Here is a 26687-nt window from a genome sequence, read left to right as displayed (position 1 = left end):
TGAGCAAACCACTTTTGCTCGGCTGATCATAATGTGCTTCAGGTGTAGCACAGCTTTACCCCTCTAGGAACTTCATAATGACACTGATTTAAAATTTTATATAATCTCTTTTACACGCGTGGTGTAGTTGCTCTCCTTTTTCAAGTCTGCAAATAGGCACTTCATTGTTGGATCTGTTTCTTTTTTTTGTTTCTTTCTTGAATATTTGGTTCCATAGTGAACTGATCGTAAATCAACTGCTTTTTTTATCAACTTATTAAGTTGGGGCGCTATTGTAGCTCTTGCCGAGTATAGTAATGTCATTTAACAATTTAAATAAGAGCGTGTGTTAAACACATAAGGTATTGAAAGACAAAAGGGATTAAAGCAAACAGGTGTTGCAAAAGAGCTAGTGCTGGAAACTGTGTGATATGAGGGCACTAATTGGACAAAGGCCTTCCTTATGTAGTGGGGGCGCAGGACTAGACTGCACCACATTGTACGCCAGTAGGCAAACCTGTGGAAACCCCACTGGCTGTAGAGGATTCAGCTTCAGTTTGGTTTGAAAGCATGATAGTTTACTATCTTAAAACATGCTAAAAGAGAACCAGAACTCTGTGACCATGTCAACACACAGTTTCTGTAAGGATTAGACGCAGTGTTTATTGTTTACATCGTGGGTTTGGAAGAAAGGGGGATATTTAAGGGGTTACGTCCTGAAGCAAAAAAGGTTGACTTATGTTGGGCAAAACTTAATCTCTTTATGAGTTCCCGTTCGTGACCATCACTGCATGTGGCATGTGATTTTGTGCCCATCAGTTTTAGCAACGTAAAGCATGCTGAAAGCACTTTAGACAGACCATCAAATGTCACAGAAAGGACAGGCACACACACACAAAAAAATGATGATAAACAGGGTTTTGTGCCTTCTGTATGTTTGGAATGGGCCAGGTCATTGCTGGAGAGGGTTTCTCTCAGGAGTGAGAAGTGTGTCCTCTCTAGAGTTTCTATGAGAAACCTTATTGAGTCCATGTACAGTTTGAACCAAGTTACACTTTGCAGTGCATGAGTGTGGAAAGGCCCAGACTCCTGCAGGTAGGTGGAATGGACACATGGTCTTTGTTTTCTTTGTGTTCAACCTTAAAGTTTTTATTTTAGTGTTTTTGTTTTCTTTCACTCTGAATTTTAATGCTGGGGGTGTTGGAAAAAAATACTGTTGCATGATTTCACTGAAGAAATTGTAAGGTTTTATTGGGAGTTTTTTTTTTCAAGCTTTTCGACACTTTTGAAGAAGTGTATAATCTTTGTTTTGGTTTCTTGAGGTTACTGGGTTTTATTGGTCATACAAAGAAGACTTCTTTGTCCACAGAGTGTTGTATGAAAAAGCTTTGTTCACAATCCCATACAAAATAATTTAAATATATATATATATTTCAATTAAACAGCTTCTCTTGTCATTCTTTAGTGTGCTCTGTGTATTTTTCCATGGTGAATGTAAAGAAAGAGTGAGGGCAGTGGTGTGTCTTGAATGTTCTTCAAAATGAGGGGAGCGGTGGCTCTGTGGCTAAGGATCTGCGCCTGTGGCTGGAAGGTTGCTGGTTCGTATCCCTCGGCAGGCAGAGGAATCCTGTTCTGTTGGGCCCCTGAGCAAGGCCCTTAACCCCAACCGCTCCAGGGGCGCCGTATAAATGGCTGACCCTGTGCTCTGACCCCCAGCTTCTCTCCCTGTCTGTGTGTCTCATGGAGAGCAAGCTGGCTATGCGAAAAGACAAATTCCTAATACAAGAAATTGTATATGGCCAATAAAGTGATCGTATCTTAAAGTGATCTTATGTTATTTTTTGGATTGTACAGTCTTAATAATTGGGGGTCTCAGTAATTTCAAGGAATATCGGAAGAAGTAGTCTGTCCTGCTCATGCCTGTCATCTGACTGGCATCATACCCGACCCCCATCCTTCGCCTCGTAGGGAGTGAGCCCACATGACAGCTCCATGTCGCCATTTTGGACACCAGCCCCAGGCCTGGTGCCAGTGTCCCTGATCGTCTCTGGGCAGGGTTCTCTCAGGGTTTACGTGAACCAGCGTGGGAGTGTAGTTTGGGTCGTTCCCTTTTCCGATCTAAGCCAGGGCCGGATTTGGGCATTCAATTATTGATTTGACAATTATAATTTTTTAGTTTAAACAGAATATCCATCACAATTGCGGTTCTTACTGATGAGCAAAATAGGGAAGAGAGGAAAGGTTCCTGTAGAATGTGTGACAGATAAGGTCAATCAATGCGCATTTACTATAGCTGCACCTCTGTACATTAATAAATTCACAGCCACGTCACTGAACAGGGGTCCTGTGTGCATGTATCCTAAATAAGTGGTGTTTGGCCTTATTGTTTTAGTTGGCTAAGTGGCTGATGCGCATGTACAGCGTGTGTTTGTGCAGATAGAGTGTAATTGATCTGTGATCTCAGCTTCCCATGACTGGAGTATGGCTGTCATCACTCAGAGCATCAGTACATACAGGAGCAAAAGTGCCAGCAAGTGTACTGTCTGAAACTGGAGTCAAAGAATTTCTTCATTTACATTACATTTAGGGAATCAGATACAGATTATTACTGTATAGTTAATTGAATTTTAATTTTTTTTTTAAATTGCAGCCTTTGAGGTCTGTTGCTTTGAAGTTTTTTTTATCCACAACAGAGCACCAAACATGCAGAAAGCTTAAGGGCCCTTCGAAGATGGCTTAGTACCAATGTAGACATTCTGAAATTCAGTGGTGAGGCCATTTTGTTCAGCCCACGGTGGTGTTTTTCAACATCATAGACTAGAACAAAATAAACCGATCAGTAATTTCTCCAGTGGCGTGAGAAAAGGGGTATGGAAAACATAAGAGTCAAGCTGTAGTAGACCCATGCAAAGAGAAATTGCTGTCATATTCCTCAAACACAACAACATGCGTTACTGGGGATATTCATAAGGAAGGATAATAATAATTGCTTATACTTACAGTATGTAGTGCTTTTCTGGACACTCCACTCAAAGCGCTTTACAGGCAATGGGGACTCCCCTCCAACACCACCAGTGTGCAGCCCCACCTGGATGATGCAACAGCAGCCATAGTGCGCTAGAAGGCTCACCACACATCAGCTATCAGTGGGGAGGAGAACAGAGTGATGAAGCCAATTCCAAGATGGGGATTATTAGGAGGCCATGATTGGTAAGGGCCAATGGGAAATTTGGCCAGGACGCCAGGGTTACACCCCTACTCTTTTCGAGAAACACCCTGGGATTTTTAATGACCGCAGAGAGTCAGGACCTCGGTTTTATGTCTCATCCGAAGGAGGGCGCCTTTTTTTACAGTACAGTGTCCCTGTCACTATACTGGGGCATTAGGACCCACATAGACCACAGGTTGAGTGCCCCCTGCTGGCCCCATTAACACCTCTTTCAGCAGCAACTTTAGTTTTTCCCAGGAAAAAGCAGGCTCACACCTGCTGAGCTTCAGTGACCCACTGGCAACCCGCCAGTTGTGAGTTGCAGGGTGATATGGCTACTGGCAATGACAACATGCAAAAATAGATGCAATTCAATTATCAGCAGGATCTGTTTCAGCATGAGTTTAACCACACTGAGTGTTTTCTGGCATCGATCGCATCCTGAAGAGCATTCATTGCTTCAGCCAGAGACAGCTCCTTTCCCAGGCGGAGTGACCTACACTATTAGCCAGGAAAGTGCTCTAGAGATGAGGTTCTCAGTCCTGGTCCTGGGGACCACCCACCTGCAGGTGAGAGGGAACTACCAAGGACACAACAGAGTCCTTAATTGACTTAATAAAATATTTAATTTGAGCCGTGACTGTTTGCAGTTGAAGTTCAGTCCTTCATTGCCGTAACAACCAGGTGTGTGGAATCTGGTTTGATGAACTCATGCAATTAGAAGACATACAATACAAATATACAACACAGAGAGAGAATAAACAGTATCCACCCAGCACATCTATACTTACCATCCTTGCACATATCAGTAATAACATGAATAACAGTAAGACTGGATAAATAAAGAGTCCTGCCAGAATTTCTAAATCAAAGTACCAAGGTCATGCATCTCACAGCCTTTGAGTAGGTTAAACATATTTTTAACATGTTAGTTGCCTTTTAACTATTGCGTTTCTTAAGTAAAATAAAACTTTTCAGTCCAAAAGTCTTCTGTTAGGTAGTCATGCTTCCCTTGAGTCAAAAACCAGCAGGTGTCTCTTCCTCCAGGACCAGAATTGGGAGCCCCTGAGCTAGGGCATTATACAGTATATCCTTCTCTTTTTTAGGATGGTCATGTTCTGGTCTGTCTGTGTACTTCAGGGACACTCGGGGTCACAACAGTCAGAGACAGAGTCAGTCATCACCATGGTAAGTGTCTGTACTATAGAAAGAAGAGCAGACAAGACAGGATAGACTTACACATGGCACATCAAATGTATATATGTTATTCTCCTGCAGGACAAATAAATTATTTATATACACTTATGTGTGCAACAGAGTGACACGGTGTGGCACAGTGTTAGCATTGCTGCCTAACAGCACTAGGGCCCTGGGTTCAATTCCAGACCTGGGGTGCTGTCTGTGTGGAGTTTGCATGTTCTCTCTGTGTTTGCATGGGTTCCTGCCAGGTGCTCTGGTTCCACAGTCCAAAAACATACCAGTAGGTTAACTGGCTTCTGGGAAAGTGGGTCCTAGTGTGACTGTTTGTGTCCCATCTAGGGTGTATCCTACCTTGAGCCGGTTTCTTGTAGTGCTGGATTAATTGGCTAATTGACAGCAGGAGAATGTGTGCAAAGCCTTTGTCTCATTTGCTGCTCAATCAGTCAATTAAATTAAACACCTGTTACAGGTGTTTGTAGACTATAAGAAGGGACTCCAAGGTAAGTTCAGTTAGTCCTGTTGAGGGACTCAGAAGAGAAAGCTTGCAACAGTTTCAGGCTTTGTGATTGCTGTTGGAGTAGTGGGGGTTCCTCTCTCATAAGCCAGTAATTTAACAGCAATGGAAGTTCAAGATGCAGTGCTAGGGTAGATGTTCAAGTGACAAGTTCAAGTACAATAGCCACTGCTCTGAAGAGCAGTAAAAGTTTGTTGTAGCTGTGGGAAACCACGTGTCTGTTGAGAGGGCTGGCTGCCCTGGTGCTGTGGCTATCGCTGAAAGGAAAACCACCTGGAAATGAGGTGTTGGAGACCTTTCTCCTTTCCTTTCCAAAGTGAAAAGTGTTTTTGAAGCCTTATAACACAAATGAGAATTGTCACCTGGAGAAAGGTGAAGGAGGAAGGAGTTGAATACTGTGCTTCAAAAACAGTCTGAAATACCACAAGATTTACAATATCCCCATTTTTTTTATAGAAATTTGCCAACAAAAATAAGCAGTGTCTGGAAAAACGTCTGGCCTTCTCAGCATTCAGATTTCTGCCAACTATGCCACCTAGTGGTGAGATACTGAGAAGCACTAGAAGGTTCCACAGTGTGACTAATGGCTCAAAAACCTAAATGTTTACATACATAATATAAATACTTCTATATTAATAAATTGTCTAATATATTACAGTATATTTGGATATAATGATGGACTGCCAGGGTCTCTATTAGCTCTAAGTGATGTGAAATCCACATCTGGATATAGTGCAAGCTCTGATCTCTCACTGCTTGCTACCTACAGGCATATTCAGCAAGTGGGTAACAAACATGCTGCAGAAATAACAAGGAAAGACTTCTTACTGTGTTAACTAAGTCGTGCTGTTACCTTAACTCCTCAGGCAGGAGACAGCCCTGTAATTTTATCAGTAGTTGATCTGGGGTTCAGCAATATAGATGGTTATATAGTATCTGATGAGCACTCCTCTTGAAACACTTACCTACTTCTAATTTGGGACAACTAGTCTACTTATAAACAGGGTCTAAGAAACCAGCCTCAAGAAATACAAAATATGAATTAAAACAAAATGTTAAATTAACCAGTGTGAATTTTTACAGCAGATAATTGCTTTGAAGATATTGTACTGTATATTTTTGCTCATACGATAACCCAAAAAGACAGGATTATTATCAGAAAGAAGAGTCACAGGCAGAATGTTTTGTGTGCAAACATGTTGCTATTTAATATTGAAACTATTCCATTAACCTTAATGTTATAACTATATATAGGGCTTCATTTACAGGCTCTTTTTTGTTCATCTTTCAAAATATACCCTTTTGAAGTAATTACATAGCATTTATTATATTTTTTACTGGTAGTTATATAAAACTAGCTGCTGGTGATGGAACAATATACAGTGTAAATCAGTCATATTCCAAAATATGACTATTCAAGTGAACATTGCTTTCACTTATAACTGTTTTACAAGATTTCATTAAATCGTATTCAAACATTAAAAAAATTCCGTACTTAATGTAAGAAAACAACAACACATGAAATATGGTTGTGCGTCAACAGCACATCCTTAAATATCACTGGAGGATGATTTTGTTCAGAATGACCGCATGTTAAAAAAGAAAACAGAACCAATTGGGTTGGTTCAAAGTAAAACACACTTTGTTCTTCTTAAGCTTCAAATGAATATATTTCAGTCCTAGCAGGAATCTCCTGAAAAAAGGAACCAAGTTCTTATAAAATGTATTCTTTTGGAAAAGTTATATAGAAGCAAGAACGTACAGTTTCAGTAATATGGAGCAGAACAAACAGAAACAAAACAATGAAATAATCCCTTCATTCAGTTGCCTGGGTTTGTTTTCAACTTCCACCTCAACATCACACTACATTCTTGGATGTTAACTTAAAACTGAAGATTTTTTTTTCCTTCAATAAATGTTTTTAAATGTTTTTTTTAAACTACAATTCAAACCAACTGTTTTTTTTTCTCGATAGACTGAGAGCTACTGTCTATAATTTACATTGTCATAAATAAAAACATGCATAGTAAAAAAAATACAACTTCAAGGACTACCTTGAATTAAAAGTAATACTCTCAAAGAAACATGTTTTGAGAAAAATGTGTATGTCTTTACGAAAATATTATTTTTAGTACTTAAAATGAAAGATAATGGAAAAACATAGATTTCTATCATCTATAATGTGAACCTCCAGACCTCAGTCTGGGGATCCACAATGTCTTTATTCCACCTCAGCTCAAAATACCCTAAATACCCTAAAGGTGGGTGGTGGTTTTGCCTTCGAGCGATTTTTCAACATGACTTCCAAAAGTTCTCAGCTCTGTGAGTCCTCTTCCCCCCAGATTAACCACACGCCATCACAATTATCCTTCATAAAAAACGGTCTGCGTCTCCCACCATTTTAAAACCTGTTTCACACCCAGAAGGCTGAGTTTGTTTTCCCCCGTGGTCCGAAGATCCTGATCCCAGCATGTCGCAGAAGAAAAAGTCCACGGGCCCATGGCTTCAAGGAACGAACTCGGGTCGGAAGGCCTGCTCTACTCCACCTTCCAGATGGCTATCTTCCCGTCTTCGGAAGCCGAGCCGCTGAGCACGTAGCGGTCCTCGGCGGAGCACAGGGCCTGCACGCAGTCTGTGTGAGCCACCAGCTCCTTCTCCACACTGTGCTTCTCCGTGTCCACCACGTAGATCTTCCCTCTGGGCTTCCCAGGAGTCTTCCCTTGGCTGCCCACCCAGATCTGTCGGGCAACACAAACGGGACACCGGGCCCCTGCTTAACATTGTCTCTGGACATTGAAGCTTGTGAAATAAAAGGTTGTTTCCGTATATAGTCTAGGATTTTGCAGTATAACCCAGGTTCTCTATACACAAGAGTGAGAAGACAGTGGCAGTCAGAGGATGGATAAGAGCCGCAGCCTAGACCAGGCTGTCCAAACCTATTTCTGGAGGGCTGCATTTTTTTGCGGATTTACAGTATATACCAGTTTAGCCCATATATGATCAATTTAATTATCTTAACTAAGTCCGTTTGACAGCTATTCCCATTTCCTATGGTGTTACTGTTTTAAAGGGGAACTACAGTCCCAATTTCTCAGACCAGTTATTCAATCTCGGCAGCAAAATAAATTGGCAACATTTCACAAAACACAAAATCAGGAACTTTGTGAAAGTACTACATATTCGCCATGTTGTCAAAAAGTCCTGGTCTTGGCACGGACGGGAGAGAGGGTTTGCGCAAATTGCAATGTGAAGTGGCCCTTCCTGCTCACTAGTCACTGTAATGACTAATGCAATGTGATGTACGAGCGAATATGTACAGGTTGTGCTGCAGACATTTCACCGCAGAAATTTTCCAACATGATCTGCATGCAGGGTTAACAAGCAAGGTCCACTGAAAGGCAACACTGTCGAGATATTTCTTAAAAGAAATGTATCCACAAGCCTACATCTACAATTCTGAATTGCAGAATATGGGGGTGTGCATACCGGTTTTGTGATGTAAATTGGAGGTTTGAAGTGTTACTGTGTATGTTCTACTTTCATTGTGGTTTGAAAAGCACTCATCAGTGACGATTCTTTCTAACCCCGAAATAACTTTCAAGAGGTCTGCAGCCCTTGAGAAGCAAGACTGAACAGTTCTGGAGATGACTGAAGACTATATTTGACATGAACCTTTTCTACTTCAGAAAACTAAACAGATAGTGTACATTCAGTATAAACAGGAGGAAGTCTATTCTGGCTAGCCTGCTCTTGTTTCTGTACTTTAAACATTTACAGTATCACACATTAAGGGAGATGAATGAAGGTTTTATCTGAGATATACCTTCCCTACTTCAGAAGTTAAAGTGACTTAGAGTCCATTGTCAGATTCTGGGCAAGATAAACATCATTTAAGCTGTTTATTTGGTCTAACAGACAGTTGAATATAAGAGGAGATGTCTTAATGGTTTAATAAAAAAATATAATCTAAAAATACTGTTTCTGACAAGACAGAGATTTCCCCAGGACTCCCCAAGACTGAACTGTAAACAGGAAACATTTGAATCTACCAAATCTGTCATAAAATATCCACTGTATCTGCAGCACACAAAGAAAAAAGAAAATCAAACTTTGAAGTTACGAGTTACTTATAAAAATGTTGTTAAAAAGAAGTTCAGGAGAAGGTCAAATTCCTATCTCGTACTTCTGCTTATCTCCTACATACAAATACTCCCTGGCTGCCCACATCTCTGTGCACATCCTTCCTACTCCCCTCTCTGCACCTACACTGAACCCTTGCAGCGGCTCCCTAGTTCATTCCTCATAAGGGAGGGAAACTGTGATAGTTCTGTGCCAGGTGAGTTAATGACAACGTATGAAGTATGCTGCCCCTTTGTATTTCTTGTAGTGATCAGCATTTGACCGAACTTCCAGAATCCCTTTTGTTATGATCTGTCTCCGATAACGGAGAACTCTTTTCTATAGCAATGGGAAGAGATTACCTGGTTCTTGACCTTTATCATGCAGCTGACGCCGGCACAGTCCTGCAGCTGGATCCTGTGGAAGGGCTTTGTCAGGTCTCTGACATGCCAGACGCACAGCTCACCAGCATCAGCACAGCCTGTCCACAGCTGGTCCTTCTGAAACACAGTCGGGATCGGGCTCTGACACCACACTGCTGTATAGGGCCTAGGCTGCACATTGACCGTGCCTACTGTTTAAAATGCAAAACCATACATAGCTTTTTCAAATTCGTATATCCATCCATTTTCTAATTGCTTTCTCCAATTCAAGGTTAGGGGGGAGCCAGAGCCTATCCAGGCAAACAACAGGCAAAAGGCAGGATACACCCTGGATGGGACACCAGTCTTTCACAGTGTATACACAGTATCAGTTTGCCCAGAAGCCAGTTAAATTACCTGTAAGTCTTTGGACTGTGGGAGGAAACCCACGCAAACATCGGAACAACATACAAATTGCACTCAGATAGCACCCTGGGAATCGAACCCAGGTCCACAGCACTGTGAAGGAGAAGTGCTATCCACTGCACTATAAGGCCTCCCCCAGTTAGTATACTGTATATTCATGGAAAATTATTTTTATAAGTGTAATAAAGCCTAACTGTGGAGGCATCTTATTAAGTTTAGGATACCAAAGTCAGTGCTCTTCTGCATGAGGTACATGTACCAGTCCAACCACCTCTTACTGAGAGTCATGGTTACTAACATCACATCATTCTGGTGTTGTTCCCTCTGAACACATTCACTATTCAGATACTATAGTCTGTGGTAGAATTGTACACAGAACAGAAGAAACAGCATCCCCGGAAGGGGACTCCCCTCTTCCTCCCTTGGAATGGCAAAGATGAATTAATTCAAGAAGAAACGAAGGACAAAATCAATCAACTATTTTCCCCAGCAATCACTCATCTGTCTGATCGGTTTTGCTTTCCGATGAAGTACTTCAGCAGAAAAGGTTGATTTAGGTCATTTTAATAAAGTTTTTAAAGTACTTATTAAAAAAATTAATCAGTCAGACCAGCTAATTAAAAAAACAATACAAGTCAGACCAACACTTCTTTCATTCCAAAAAACATGTTCCTTTAACTTGCAGTGCTGTCTACATCAGAAATGACCCTTGTGACTGTTTGGTTCATGACACTTTGCAAACAAAGTTATTTTAAGATGGTAAAACTCCAATGTAAAGTCACTTAACATGATGCTGGGCATCTACCGTAGCCTGTCGCTGATGATGTCTTTCCCTTGGAGTCGCCACCAAAGGCATTGCTGCTCGTGAAACGTCAGCAGGTTCAGCCATCATGGTCACTGAAGCTCCTGACAGAGGCGCCCCAACATTCACCCCTTTCCAAGTCCCCGACGTCTTCTCTTGCAGTTGTGCTAGCCATAATTAAAGTCAACCCAGCCGTGTCCATGTTTTTTATTCATGACCGTAAGCATGTTGGGATTGTATCTGCTTTATTAACGAGCGAGTCCCACGAACCATGAGCCTGTGTGGAAGCCCCTCCTTTCAATGTAATCGATGTCCTTCATTAACCTGGTGTTTCCATTTTTTTGTCCACTACATGTGAGTAACGTCAATAGACTGTACCCACCTCGATAAACAGTATGAAACTGCAGAAGAATGTAGGAATGTCTCTGAGATGGTCTGGAAGTGTCATCTTGCGATTCGTCATTCCATTTTTCCTGAGTTCTACGATGCAGTCTTTACCACCTAGACATGTAAGCAAAGGACATAACATTCATAACTAACCTACCTCGACTGGACTACATACTTAACAACTAGGACAGCATTATCCAAAATACGAATCAAACAAGTCAAATATGGATGGGATCGGAGTTTGTGTTACAAATGACTGAAAAAAAAGACAAGGAAATGAAAACTAAACTGGTAGTCGTAAAGAAAGATTAAACAGTATACTTACAGCACCACAGTGTTCCATTGATTGGCCTGATGGAAGTGAGTCTCTCACAAGTCACGTGAAACTGCTTTTTGACTTTAAGTGTAAACACATCCCAGACAATTACGGTGCCGTCAGCGCTGCAGGAGTAGGCTTGCATCTGGCTAATAAGGGTTACATAATTTGGAGATAAAAAAAGTCATGTTTACAGAATGTACTGTAGTTATTGGCTGCAGACTTTCACTAAATACAGTACGTCAAATGAGAGTACAATACAGCTTGATAAGAGTTATGGACTAAGTGAGCAAGTTTTTATAAGATTTAGAAACTCACATTAGGATTAATCTAGGTGGAGAGCAAGAAGGAGTTTTCATTTATCAACAATTTCAACTGTTTTAGGCGATGCTACTCTAGGATCTAGGAAATAAACCAGCTGAGCTCCCCTGTTAAATCATTTAAACATATTTTACAATAAATATTTTTTAAATGATAAAAATAAAGAATTCTGGTCAGATCAGAAAAAATGGACTTCTAAAATGTAAATAATAAATATAAATTATTTTTAAAGAAGGCGGATTTGTGATCTTACTGACAAAATCATGTTAGTGCTGTATCGCACAGACGATGATGATGATGATGATGATGTCATTTACCTGAACTTGTCAGTTTTCTCCTCTGTGGCTATATCGGTCACCTCACTGCGGTGCTCGGTCAGCTGCTTGTTACAGGACATGCTCCGAATGTTAATGATGTATATGACAGAATCCCGGGAGCCAATCCACACCTGGCTCTGATCCAAGCCCAGCATGCAGTTCTACACAAACAGAAACAGGTGTTTATAGTCTCTGAATAACTTAATCTACAGAAAAAAAGAAGTAACATACAGCAGTTAATTAATCGTCTTTCTGTAAAAGCTCTAATAAAATGGGACTATTTATAGTCTCTAGTGTAAGCAAGCTGGGTTTTTTAACCAAGAAAAATAAAAACAGAAACACCAGAGGGCGACAGAGTGGAACAACTTTATCTGCAAGACCTTATCAATCAACAAAAGAATACTTAATGCACCAAGCTTAATCCACAACTTTTTCTTGAGCAGATAGCAGCCTCTGCTTTAAGAAGAAAATGAGAACTGTTCAGACACATTCAGAAATGAGAACTGTCCATCTTGTTGAGTACAGTACCCTTTAATCTATATTACTCCTATTGTAGCATGGAAAGCTGTGAAATTCAAAGGAACCTATTTTAAGCACACAGCGGATTGGGAAATTCAGACACTCTACCTCTAAATTAAGATAAACATATTTACTGTATTTAACCATGTAGAGACACAGACGGAAGTCATAATTTAACCCATTCCTCCACAAAGAAAATCTCTAAATACTTCCGTTAAGTGCCAAGTGATCTTCATGTAAGCTTAAATTTAAAAAAAACTATTGCTGATATGTAAAAGCAACTCAGATTTGCTTGCCCAGGCAGGTTTCTGACTTTCAACATCTGTATTCGTATTGATTAGGTTATCAACTCTTAGATATCTAGACTCAAAAAATCGAAGGAGATAAAACTAGTAATAAAAGGAGATAATTTCTCTTTAAATGAAAAAAAAATATGATTCTTTTTCCTTTTTCCTGAGATTTTTTATTTCAGTCACATCTACTTCAACATAACCAAAAAAGTCAATTGTGGCTTCACACCACTGACTGAGAAACAGCGCCTCTTGGGCATCTCTTCGATTTAACAGATGAGCTGCTCTTATTAGAAGTGAACACAATACAATCTAAACTAGCCAAAGCTGTTGTGAGCTGTTAGGCCCAGCCATTTCTTGTAGTTTTCCCATAACCATACGTCTGCATGTTTTTATTCTGTTTCCCTTTTCAAAATTTAGCTACTGTACGAAGACACATGTGTGAGAGTGGGGAAGTAAAAGAGTAGAAAGCAACATCTGTGATCTTTGAGGGCTCTTTCTGTCATGGTTCCCTGTGGCAATGGTGTACTGAGGTTTCAAAAGGTTCTTTCTTTCTGATCTTACCAGTCGGGTGGCTCCCACTTGAATACAGTTCTGCTGTATCGACCAGCTCGCTGCATCGAACACCACTACCTTCCCATCGCTGAGGGCACACCATAGCTTTGGGTTCCCATCGCTGCCGGAATCGGAGAAACTCAGCTGGCCTAAAAGAAGGGGACAGGAAAATGGCTTCAGTTAGTGCAGCCAGTTAGGAGGGTCTGGCAAGTAACAGCTTAAGAAAGATGGCGTATCCCACGTATCTGTGTAGCTTAAAAAAAGAAGCTGCATGTCTCATCACAGGTAAAAGTAAGAAATACACGGGGCATGTGGTAAAAGTGCAAATTAAAACTGTTCCTATGATCAAACCTTAAAGCTATGTAGTAACAATTTTGATGAGTTGTTTCCTCATGCCTTTTCTAGTCATAGAAAGAGCCATGAGCTGTTATTTAGCAATGCCCATGCGTTTTTCAACATGTACTCTGTTAATAAGAAAATTGCATTGCGACTGACCATGAGGGAAATGCCCAGCCCACAAATGGGTCAAATGCTTTAACACTGTGTGGTTCTCACCCAGCAGGTTTACTAATGGCATGAGGTCAACCTGAGATCACTTGCAGCGACACAATCGTGCGAGTTTGCCGCAAATGCAAAACACTTAACTTAATGGTTCAGAATAGGAGGCTTAAAAAGCTCTCCTGAGGTTACTAGTTCTAAAGATATTCTGCTTAAAGTTACTTAATCTTGTTAAATGAACACACTGGAAAACAAAAAAAACACACAGACAGACTTGCTTTACTTGAGTCAATTTCAGCTCAGTTGTCAGTATTATGTTATTGCTTTCCTATTTGGGTTTTACTAACAGGTGCTTTTTAAATCATCCGTATAGCGATTTCCACAGGCTATTTTTATAGCACTGCAGTTACGGTAAAGGTTAAGGTTAGGAAATACTTTAAGAGGAAGTTCTGTGGGCATGCATGACCACAGGTTGTATTGATATAACTAATGTAAAGAGGTTTATGGAGCTGTAAAATTATCTAAAGCCTTCTTTTGACTTTAATCAAGAAAAAAAAACCCAACATTTTGTCTTTTTCAAAATTATATTTTTTTTTAATTGAAATGCCCCCATAGCAAATTGAAGAGAAAATAAGTTCTACTGGAACCTATCGGAGAGAGACAGGAAAGGTGGAAGAGGGGGAGATGTACAGTAGCATCAAAAAGAATATTGTGCACAGGAAACTGAGATAGATAAAGCAAAGGTCTCAGAAACTGTATTGCTCAGTGAGACTTGAACTTTAAAAAAATATATAACGATGCTACAAAACTCCAAATTCAGCTATCAATTATAATTTCCCACTTAATAAAGAACTTAAGAATATAAGAGTATAAGAAGAAGTCTTCATGGGAGACTTTAACTTTCCTCACATAGTCTGGGGAAAACCAATGGGAATGTCAGCAACAGAATGTTAAACTGTAGACACGCTTAATATAATAATAATAATAATAAACTTTATTTTATATAGCGCCTTTAAAGGTGGCTTCTCAAAGCGCTTTAATGACTGTACATAGTCTTTTTCAACAATCAAGACAGAGTTACGAAAACAAAGGGGAGAGAATTCTTAGGAAACTGATCATAATATGGAATGCTTTTATGTATAATTCGAAAGTGTACAGGGTTCAAGTACAGAAATTAAGTACACAGCAAACGTTCACAATTTCAGGAAAGCAGACTATGAGGACATGAATCAGTGTAAGAGAAGTAAAATAGGAAATAGGATGGATATTGAATCAGTATACAATGGATGTAAACAGTCCAAAGGTTTTTGAAGGAAAAAACAGATTTAACTCCAGAGTACACAAATCAAACAGTAGCAGGAAATGGCTCACATGGTTTAATACATGAATTAAAACTATATGGAGAATGATAGCACTTTATAAAAATGACTGTTAAATATTAAGTAAAAAAGTAAAGAAAGATGAAGTAAAATGAATCCGTGATAATAACAGGAAACCTTTGGGCTATTTACAGGGTAATGAGTGATGTATTAGACCCAATGAATGTTGCACTCATTAGATTTAGCATGGAGACGTATGATGAAGACAAGTGCAGTTTTTAAATGCAGATAGAAAACAATACACTATCAATACAAAATGGGAAACAGCCTGTAGAAGCTAACACATCATTTATATCTTCTAGACAGCACAAATAATAAAAAAGACTTAACATAAGAATAACTAGTTAAAATCTTTTTTTAAGTTCTAATGCTGATGTAGAATTCTACAGTTCTCTTACTAGTGTGTTGTACAAAAGCTTCACCTTGTTTGTTCTTACTGGAAAGGAGTCTACACAGCCTCCTTAACTATCCATTATATAATGTAGAAAATGAGAAATTAGGACTGTTTAGAGTTCAAATCTTCTTCATTGTCTTTCATCTGATGCATTGGATGTGTTTTTCCAATGTTCAGAACTTTACTACCTGACTTGAAGTATTACTGCTCTGTCTCAGCTTACCACTCAGCTTACCACTTTTTTTTTTAATATTATTTAACATGCTAGTAGTTGTATATTGTAAGTGAACAAACTGCACAATGTTGAACAATTATGTAACGTCCACAGGTCACGACATTTAAAACAAAATGTCCCACAAGTTACAGCCACTTAGGCTTTTTAGGTAGTCAGCTCTTCCTCTTTCTTCTATCAAGTGAAGTACAACAGATAAACAAAAAAAAGAAGCTTCTATTTTTCTGACGGTGTCTCAAAGGCTATTGAAGAAACTGAAACTTAACACTGTTACTGAAGCCTGCAGTGGAGAGCAGAGCCCTGGGGGAAGCGATGACGCAAGTAACCAGGAAACTGGTAATGCAAGACGCCTCTTTTGTCCTACCTGGAGTGTACAGCAAGACATCCACAGCCTGAGGAGCTGTCAGATCCAGGGACGGGTTAATCTTGTGCTTCAAGGTCTCAGATGTCGTTTTGGGAACCATCATAGGAACTACAAGAAAACAAAATGGGGAGATGATGACACAGATATAGCTTGTATTACATTTGAGAATGACAGGAATGGTCTCAATTTAGCCTGCTAGCAAACAAAGGCATTTTGTAATATTTGCTTTCAGGGGCGGCACTGCTGAATTTTTCAAATATTATTAAGAGCAACAAAGCTTTAAAAGAGCACCTTGGAGGAGGTCTGTAAGTCTGTGCTTTTGATGCTTTCAAGTTCTTGTTTCGCTTTCACTCATCTTTTGTTTTGAATGAAACAATAGAGACACTGCATTCCCAGGCTACGTGAGGATACTTTCACCTGGATTTGAGACTCAGAAACTGCAAATTATGCCCTGACGGGTGTACTCCTCAGTACAAAATGGAAACACCCTTCAGCCAGACAGCCTGTCTGAGGTATACCTCAAAGTGGGCTAGTGGAAATGTGGTATCTGGGCCGTTAGTGCACCACAGTTATACAACAAAAAAATCCCAAACATACCCTCATGCTTCATTTTGTCGAAGTATGCCAGCTTAGTTGCAGCAAAGATAGCTTTCTGTGACTGAAGACAACCAACCACAGCATCCATGAGCAGAACGTTTGTCAAAGCCTGCTGCATGTACTGCGGATCCTAGAGTAAACAGAAACTATTAATACGTAATCATACAGTGCCCTGTCCTGAAAACACATAGACACTTCAATTCAATTTGTTTACTATGAGGTTTGAAGTTCATGTTTTGTTCTTATGGCCCATACTGTTGCCCTTTCTGTGTTTCTGGAAGTAATTCTTCAGTGAACTTTGCTGGTACTTTCAGCTAACAACATTCATCAAGAAAATCAAACCCCAGTCGTACATGTGTGGTGCGTGTGTGAACCCATTAAGCCAATGCCTCCTTTATGAGATATGAAAAGAACCTGTCCTTATCCTTCTTCACAAAGCTCCTTGGCTGGCAGTTTAACTTGAGGATGACAACACTCTTAAAAAGCTGTCCAGCTCTAGAGGGGTTCAGGTGTAAAAAGCCTCTCTGTGGAAGGCAGGACAACACCTACAGCTCAGAGGGCAGTAATGAAGCCCCAGGCTGTGCTCTAGACTGACTGGAACTTTCCAATGACTGTTAGGAAAGGGAGGGGTTGGATCCTGGTTTCCTGTCCAAAAGCACCCACTATTACTGGCAATGCTCACACAAGACCTTGTGCATCATCCACTCAACAACAGAATTTCGGCGTTTTTGTGCTCCTCAACTGCTTGACCAAGAGAAACGTGTGACTTTTCTGTCTTGTGTCCTGGCCGATTAATCCTAACCCATCGTCTGGGGGCACTGTGCACCACTGTGCTTGAGAATCCCGTTCATGGATGGCTCGTGACAAGACCCAGATTCGAACAAACAAATGTCTGAGGCCATAAAGCTCAACTCAATCAATGGCAAGTGCCTTTAAGGAATTGATTATTTTAAATTTACCTTCAAATTCTTCCAAAATGTGTTGTTGTAGATATACTATAATGAGAGTATAGTATAAATATACTACAATAAGAATATTCAGTCCCAATAATCTAGGTTTTCTTTCACTCTCTGGACACCTGTGTGTTTGTCCACTGCTGGTCATTGCTCTTCCTCCTAACACGCATGTATGTGAGGTCTCTAACCTTGTGATCATCCGCCATCTTCCTCCCAGCCCACATTTCCTTCACCATCAGATTCCACAGGTCACACTCTGACTTCAGATTGGCTTCGAAAACCTCTTTTCTTGAGCTCGTCTTGATCTTCAACGAAGGCACTCTCAGTAAAAGGAAAGGCGCAGAAGAAATTTTCACTTCCTGTGTGAAGAACACAGACACGGAGTTGCCATTTCTTTTTCCGGTGAACAACTTGGACGTACTGTACTAATTTATACTGGGTCTGGGCAGACTAAAAAGAACTTCATGAAAGATAGCCACTGTCAAAAACAATCAAGCTACCTGGGGTTGGGACTGGAAAGACACTCCAGTGCAAACACTGTGTGTTAACTTAGGAACAATATCTGAGGTGTCAGGTTTATTAACGCGGCTGATCCTTCCTGCAAGCCTTGTGTGAGACGTTCCTTCTTCTTGCTTACTACTAGCTAAGACGGCAGAGGGTATCGGGTGGCTAGTTGTGTCACCCTGCCACAGTGTTACCACATTTGTCTTGTCACCACCCCGGTTTCATTAATGAGCTGGGCAAAGTGGTTTCAAGACAATGTTGCCACCAGATAGCACATAACATGTCAGCTGAATGTCAAACTGTCCATTCAGAAACTGCAGGAAACTGGGGGAGGTGGGGGGGGTGTTTCTGAAAACATTTTCAAATTTGAAAAAATTCATGCCTCACAGTTCGAAGTGAACTACCTCTATGTCTCTGAATTTGCTGATCTCAATGTAGCCTGGTCTGCCTTCTGTGAGTAGGAAGAGTCTCTTCTGCGTCATGGCAATCTTGCCCACGCCATGGTTGGTTTTGACAGAGCAGGACAGTTTGTACACACACTCGTTGGTGTCCAGGTGCTCTATGACTTCGGCGGGGAGGTGCACGTCCTGGGCTTCAGCCTCTGTCTCCTTCCAGAAAGTGTAGAAGACTCTAAACACCTCAGGGTCAATCTGCTTCTGCTGGCCTGGGGTGAAAGCAACAGAAAAAAGAGCCCCAGAGTTTCTTTTTCACTCATTCGCAATGAGATTGAACTATGCAGGCCAGAGTTTTGGTATTTCATAACAAAGTGGAAAAAGTACAAAGCTTTTAGCTCGACGTTTTATTATAAAATACCACCCTGCTACGCTTCCCAATAAAAACAAACATTACCATTCCAATCAGCTTTACTTGTCTGATTGATGTACTGAATAAATACTGGCTACACTTTAACTTGTAGACCTACTGTACTTGTTCTGCATTGTTTTACTCTAAACCTACATTAGAAAGTTTACTGCACAGCAGAAAGAATGGCAATAGTAATATTTTACAAGCCTTTTACATATTCTTGCAAAATAAAAAAAAATGGTTTATCTTAGCATTTTTGCTACTAAATTCTACAATCAACTCAAACTCTCCTCAAGAACAGACATAAATATGAAAATCATTGGAAACAAAGTATGACCTGCATACCAGTAGTGAAATTAGTTCTGTGTACAGGGGAAAAAACCTATGTGTAGGCTATCCTTGTAAAAAAAGACAACCAGCACGCCAAAGATAAAAATACAGTAATAACCAACAAGCAAAACAATTCAAAAGGGCTGAAACTAGCTCATGAATTCAATTCACGTAACATTCAGAATGCAGGTTATATAATTTAACTGATCATAAACATCTCCGACAATGAAATAAGGAATAATTAAAACAAGACTAACACCAAAAAATAATATATTTCATATATTTACTCCTGAAATATCTCATATAAGATCACAATAGCCTTGTCAATGGTAAAAACAAGCTCTTTTGTATGTTTGGGCATCATCTTCATTGAACTACATAATGTTTTGATAAGGAGAGGCCTTAATCAAAAGATGACCGCCTGCTTTTTACAACAACATAAAAAAACTACAAGGTCTGGCTCAATCAAAAAGGCCCTTTTTGTTTCATGACACTAACTTTCCACTTACCACTTACAGAACCAAGCAAATGCTTTTTTTTTTAAATTCCAATTGCTGCTTAATTCTTCTGCCTTTCTGCTTTTTTTTTGTTCAGTCTCTTTAAGTTCTCTTTTATACTGACTTGGAAAATAGCTTTTTTTAAAAATAGCAGAATACTTGCTGCAAAAATGAAGAAAGCTCCACGGCCAAAACGTTGCGTTTTCTTTCTTCTCTTTTCAGCATGGAATAAACCTATTACTTGTTCCTTTGCAGCCTACGCATGTTGACGCAGCTACTCACCTGAACTGATACACATTATGTACATACTGTATATGTACTGTATATATAAATACACGTTTACTTGTGTGGGGCTTTAAAAACACACATAGTGCCATCTAGAATGCTAATCCAAATACTACAGAGTATTTGAAAGACAAATTAAACCAGCCAGTTCAACTTCCCTGTCTTGGCTATGAATAATCTGAATTTTGTACACAGTACAGTGTTTGCAAGAAACAAAAGCAAACCTACTGTTGTTATAAAATTGTTTTCCTTCCTCACAAATTTCAACACAGATTTATCTCTGCATGACATTACATTGAGACCCAGGATACACAATAAAACTCAGGAAATACACAAAACTCTTAAAATAAAGCCCAAACACGGCTGAGAGAAAACGTATTAGTTCAGAAGCTGACGTGTAGCAATGCAAACACTGCGGAGAGAGCACAAATGTTGAAAAATAAATTATTTCGCGTGTTAACAAAATCTTTGCAAGGCCTGGCGGCAACAAAAGTGTAGCAGAAAAAAAAAGCTAACGCAGACTTCGAAGAGCAAACAGAAGGACTTGTGAAAGCAAGCGACCCTCCCATTCCCAAGCTGTGATTCAGACAGGCACAGCCACTTTGCAAGCCTCACATTTGCTTTGCTTACCATCCAGAGACGAATCAAGGTAAAATACAGATTGCGAAGATGCCCTCATTGCTGCATCCAGACCTTGCCAACTCAAGCCACTCTTAAAAGATTCTAATGAAGTGGATTAAGGGACAGTCAGATTTAGCATTCTATGCACCCATTAAGTAATCACATGTATATGTATGATAACATAAATGTGTATATACATATATAATGTGATTGCATATATACATGCTGTATATATGTGTGATCAACAGCATACACGAACACATATACTGAACATAAGTCACTGATTTTGTAGGAAGCTGCAATCATAATGTAGCATGTACTGCAGACTCATTAGAAGGGCAAATCAGGGCTCTCGGTCACCTATGATTTAGTTGGTAAAAGCTTGCAATAATCACCTCAGGCACACATGATTATGACACAATGAAAAAGAAAAATTGGCAATCAACGTAAAAGATTACAGCTGGTCTGAACCAATAAAGCATCAAATTCAAAGACATCACCTGAAAGTTAAATAAATGGAATTGAGCAATTTACCATCTTACAGTAAACTGAACAACCAGGTCAAACAAGCATACTTCTGCCTGCATTCCATACACAAAGACAGTTTAGTTCCTGATTGCTCATTCCATTCTCATTGTCTTCTGAAGGAATTTGAATTATTTGAACTCTCATGTCCTTCCATCCACTACTCATTTCTTCCTCAGGAACTGCCAAATCATGGTCAGAAGCCAGAAAAAAAAAGTAAAATAAAATGACTGGTTGTTAACAGATCAAGAAACCTGGGTTTATAATAAGAACAAAAAAGCAACAGCGCTCCTTGTTTTTCTGACCATTTCCAATTCAGCCCTGAGGCACTCGCGTTTGAAATATCTTGGTTCTCCGTAAGACCTGTGAGGAACCCACTCCCACTTACCGACAGTCAGCGCATCAAACAGGCGATGAATTGTCCCGACGTCCTTCACTATACCAGACTCCTGGATCCGCTTGACGAAATCCTCCAGCTGCATGTGCTTCTTTGGGAGCTCAAACTTCTTGACGTGGTCGTCCGACTTCACCAGGTCCCGCTCGTTGTCTTTTTTCATTTTGCTAATCAGCCGCTTCAGCTCCGAGCGCTTATCGGCTTGGGCCCGTTCCTCCCGGGCCAGGGAATCCACCAGGTTTTTCACCAGGTCCGTGGGAAAGATTTCGATGTCCGTCTTGTAGAGGTTCTGGAAGTCGCTCAGAGCGTCTAGCTTCTTCCCGCTGATGGTGTTGATGAAGCCCCGCAGGTAGAAGTATCTGGCTAGGAGGGTGGAATTCTCCGTAGGCACACTGGCAATAGCCTTCCCCAGCAGGCTTATCAGTTCCGAGTAATAGTTTTGGACATAATGGTAAACTAAGGGCGCAGGGAACTCTGGGAGCTTAAACAGGGTGATGGGCATCTTGGGAATCATAAGTGCTGCGCAGAATGTATACGTACATGGAGAAAAAGACATAAAGAGAGAACACAACCTTCACACAGATTCAAGCATAGTGAAAATACCTCTTGGATTTGCTAAACCATTCACTTTGTGGCAGTGTTACTTCTTGGGGAAATAATCATTATAAATAGGTCAATAATATCCACACTCCAAGATGAAAGAACTTGAAGCTTGAGGCCACCTATCTTAATGCCATAACTGCTTCTGACAGAAAACTGTCCTCTTTGAGAAATTCACTTATTAATCTCATTAAAATTGCACAGATTATGTAGGCGTCTACATTTTGTTGAAATTCAGTCAATCCTTCTACATTCAGTTGGAGTGGCCTTTTCACCCATGAGATGTACAGTAGCTTATAAATACTTCAACAGTAACAAAGTTAAGACCACTTAGGCAAATTAGTCCTCAGGCAATTGTTTGTCTTACAGAGGGTTTCTCTCAAAACTCCCAAAATGTTTACCTATACAAAAAAGGAGGGGGAGAAGGAAATCACACTCCAATGAGAGATTGTAGTATGACAAGTAATACAGGACAGAGATCAGAGACATAACTTGTAGCCTGTATACTGTAATCCATACCAATGTGACACATAAGCTAAATGTTAAGACGTCACAGTAGACTTCCTTAGATTCTGAGATGAACCATTAAATGAATCATGTAATGGCAACATGAACAATGTGCTTGCAACTAAATCACAACTTCCAGGTTGGCGTCCAGAGTTAAAACTGCCTTTCTACTGTAAGTCGGACTTTATCAGCGCAAACACGCTTGGAACGACACGTACTTTCATCTATCCATCCACTTCCTAACACCTTCTTCCAATCACAGGGAAGCTGGAGCCTATTCCAGCAAGCAAAGGGCAGGTACACCCCAGACGGGATGCTAGTTCATCGCAGGGCAAACCGACACAAACACAGACACACACACTCTCACACCAGGGCCAATTATCCCAGAAGCCAATTAACCCACCAGCATTTCTGTGGATTGTGGGAGGAAACTCACAGGAACATGGGGAGAACTACAAGCTCGATGCAGAGAGCATCCCAGGTCCAGAATTGAACCCAGGACGGGAAAGACGCTACGTTTCAAAATTAACCCTAGTCTGAAAAAAAAGTCCTTTTCGACAGGGAAGAAGGTAATTTACTACCGTTCTCTGTGCCCTGTTTCTTGAGTGAGGCCTGTCTCACTGGGAAGCCCACAGTCCTCTCCTCTTCCAGATTCGGCATGCTCATCCCCAGGCGCTTGCTCAAGCGATTCTCAGGACTGCTGTACTTTCGAGCCATTTCTTGCATGGTAGGCCTTCGGGGAGAGTCCATCGAGGGTTTCACTCTGTGGGGTAACCCAAAACATAACTGCAGGAGCTCTCTCTTATTATTTCCTCCTGCTAGTGTCTCAGGGTAAGGTGAGACACTATAACAAGATGAAGTTATTTGTTTATTTAAAAAAAAATATTACCAGAAAAGACAAAAGTACCAAAACAATTTGGAGTCAGGAAACTACAATGTAATGTAGCCTAGTAATGGGAAAACAAAATCCATATTCACTGGGAAAAAAATCTCAATTTCTTTCTCAGGAACTGCTGTCCCAGGAATTGTAAGAGAATAAGGCAGATGAAGAATACTGAAGTTCACCTAACATGTCTGAATGAGACTGGTGCTGTCCATAAGCAAACCAATTCTTGAAATAAATGTTGCTTTATATGTTTTCAATCTCTGCATACTTGTTAAATACTCTGTATTACAGGGGAGACACTGTATTAAGATGCACCACATGCAGATCTGTTTTATACAATAACCTGAGAATCACCTATGGGCTTCCGATCGACTGCTCAGCTCCATCCGACTGAAAGCGTCCATTTTCCTGCTGAGCCGCGCTTTCAGGAAGGAATGAAATATGTGCGTCTCCAAAACCTGAAAGAGGACAAGGATTTTCTCAAATTTTTTTACATGAAATATCTCTGCAGGAGATCCAATGAGCTTGTGTTAATTAACTGCGTAGTGTGGTTTGGTATTTAAAGTATTAAAAAGACATTTTAAAAAATATATATAAAATATCACCTTTTCGTAAAATGGCTGGTCCATTGGTTCTCGGGACTTGAGAAATTCTTCACTGTTAAACACTCTGTGTTCATAATTCAGATGATCATTGACTTCCCTAGAGAGGGAAACATCATCATTCAGTCTCCCTGTAACTGTCAGTAATGGCTTTTTTTTTCACAAACCGGTGTTAGAAGAGGGGTAATCTCAAGTGGTTCATCCAAGAAAGGTGCCCTCTGAGAGCACAGGTGGTGCCATTTAGTGCTGATATTGCCAGTCTGAGCCTGGATTGTGACAAATGTGTCAAAATGACGGTGTCCATCTGGCAGCGTGCTGCCTGCTGGGTGCTTTGCTCTAATCGAGAGTCACAGATCTGCACCAGTCAATGCTGACTCTTCATAAGGAATACCAATGTGTAAATCACGTCTGTGATTTACTGGAAGAGTGAGTTAGAAAAGTTTAGGAATGAATTACTGCACACAGGGGAACAATTCTGTAACTCTCATGATTATAGTACCAGCCCACATAAATGCAATGTAAATTACATGGTTTTTTTATGGTTTCAGTTCCCATCCAATTTGTTTCACTACCTGTACTTTGCTATCAGGTAGTCAGAGGGCAATCGTACGTGAAACTCAGTGCCTGTCAGGGGGAGACACAAGTCTGTTTAATTAGGATGGCTGTTTACATTTGGAAGGCAACTGCTACAGATGCCTCTGTACTTTTATTCAAGTTTTAATTTTCCTGCGAGGACACGGGGTGTTGAAAGTTACGTTGGTTCGGCGGTATGAGAAAGTGAGTAATACAGATGCCACAGGAAATTGCCACACAGGAAGTACAGTTAGACACAGCTAGAAAAAGGGGAAAATAAAATCAACACTATAGTACAGGAGAGCAGCTGAGGTAGGGGGAAACTCTGCAGTCTCACTGGTCCTTGTTGCACTTGATACATCACTGGCTAAAATAATAGGAAGCCCCCAGACAAATGAATAGGTTCTGTCAGTGACAAGCAACAACAACAACAATAACAACAATTATAGTAACTACTACTTTAATTTATACAGTACCTTTCCAAACCCAAGGATGTTGTACTTAGTGATAAAAAGATAAAAATGCACAATAAAAAAGTAAAAGACAAATACTAAAAAGAACATACAGGATAGAACACAAGGAAATTAGACACAGGCCCCAATCAAAAGGTGACATTTGAGTGTCTATCTGAATAGAACCCTCTCTCGAAGAGTCGGAGGAAGAGCATTCTATAACAAAAGAGCAGTGACAGAAAAGGCACAAATACACACTGGGAAGCACTTGCTACTCCATTTAGATGCACACTTCCCATAACAGTGGTGCAGACAGCACTGTGTGAAGGGGGGCTTACCTAAGGATATTGACTATTAGCTCTAAGGTAACCTGCTGGATTTCACGATTCAGCTTCTGCTGCCACTGTCTCCTCTGCATTCTCAGGTCGTTCATGTCAGTGCTGGTCCCCAGATGAGACAGCTCCAGATCGTAATGGACCTGAAGCCCTGCATGCCTGCAACCAGAAGGGAGAAAGTATACAAATGAGTACAATTCGGTTTTCTGCTGTTTTACATCCATTTTCAGTGCTCTGGTTTCAATTTGAATTACACGCCGCATCAGTGAGTGTGGAGGTCTGAGGTGGAATAAAATCTTCGCTTCATGTGAAAATGTTCATGAGTACAAGTTTCTCTCTTGAGTGAATTGTCGAATTGTTTATAGTGATACAGCAGGCACAGAATTAATCCCAAAATGTCAACTTTTATTAAAAGTTGACTCCTAAATGATATTTGTTAACAGACAATGGTCCTTTATGGTCTGGTACAGCATTTACAATAAACCAGAAACCATAAAAATCACTTGACAATAGTCACATTCTTTCTTGTGATTCTTTTCTTTGTAGGGAAATCACACACACAGGGAAAGTTCCTAGGCAGTTTTTTTACTTGGCCAACTTAATTGTCTTGAGTGAAATAAAAAATACCAATGCTACCAGACTGTAATGAAGGAATGAGAAAAGACTGCACTCAAATGGACTTTTAAAAATCACCAAATTCAAATTCTTGTACATATTGTACTGTACATGCTCACACCACAAACTCAACCACAGCCACAGATAATGATTCGCATTGACTATATGTTTTTGTACCCTAAGTACAGAGCTACTTTATGTGTGGTAGATACATTCCAGGGCATGCACTGTATGTGCAATTGAACTTTTCACCAGCAACGTTTGTAAAGCAATGCTAAATAAGGAAATATTCTGAGTTCATTAAAGAAGTCCCAAAAGAAATGTAATGTTTTTGAAGCACAAAAGGTGAAAGTGGCATTCAATCTGTCTTTCTGCAGAGCCATATTCCCCCTTATTAGCTAGAAACTGCATTCATTTGCACT

The 26687-nt window shown here is 40.3% G+C and overlaps 1 protein-coding gene across 3 annotated transcripts in view; it reads right to left on the bottom strand.

Moving 5' to 3' along the window:
* Positions 1-6083: 6083 nt before the first annotated feature.
* dennd3a (DENN domain containing 3a) overlaps positions 6084-26687 on the bottom strand; it is a 48833-nt gene continuing 28229 nt past the window's right edge. The window contains exons 10-25 of one of the 3 annotated variants that reach the window (XM_088929704.1): positions 25654-25809; positions 24294-24390; positions 24043-24146; positions 23384-23565; positions 21690-22214; positions 20786-20878; positions 18644-18903; positions 17924-18094; positions 16780-16909; positions 16183-16290; positions 13325-13464; positions 11952-12112; positions 11323-11462; positions 10993-11111; positions 9383-9520; positions 6084-7639 (exon numbers count right to left, since the gene is read on the bottom strand). In XM_088929704.1, coding sequence (XP_088785830.1) covers positions 7439-7639; positions 9383-9520; positions 10993-11111; positions 11323-11462; positions 11952-12112; positions 13325-13464; positions 16183-16290; positions 16780-16909; positions 17924-18094; positions 18644-18903; positions 20786-20878; positions 21690-22214; positions 23384-23565; positions 24043-24146; positions 24294-24390; positions 25654-25809 — 2725 coding nt within the window. In that variant the 3' untranslated portion in view covers positions 6084-7438. The remainder of the gene's footprint in view (positions 7640-9382; positions 9521-10992; positions 11112-11322; positions 11463-11951; positions 12113-13324; positions 13465-16182; positions 16291-16779; positions 16910-17923; positions 18095-18643; positions 18904-20785; positions 20879-21689; positions 22215-23383; positions 23566-24042; positions 24147-24293; positions 24391-25653; positions 25810-26687) is intronic. The other 2 variants (XM_088929705.1, XM_088929706.1) reach the window with 2 other exon arrangements.

The sequence above is a fragment of the Atractosteus spatula genome, chromosome 12 (genome assembly GCF_055471065.1).
Source record: "Atractosteus spatula isolate fAtrSpa1 chromosome 12, fAtrSpa1.hap1, whole genome shotgun sequence".
NCBI classification, from domain to species: domain Eukaryota; kingdom Metazoa; phylum Chordata; class Actinopteri; order Semionotiformes; family Lepisosteidae; genus Atractosteus; species Atractosteus spatula.
This window is presented reverse-complemented; position numbering and strand designations above follow the sequence as displayed.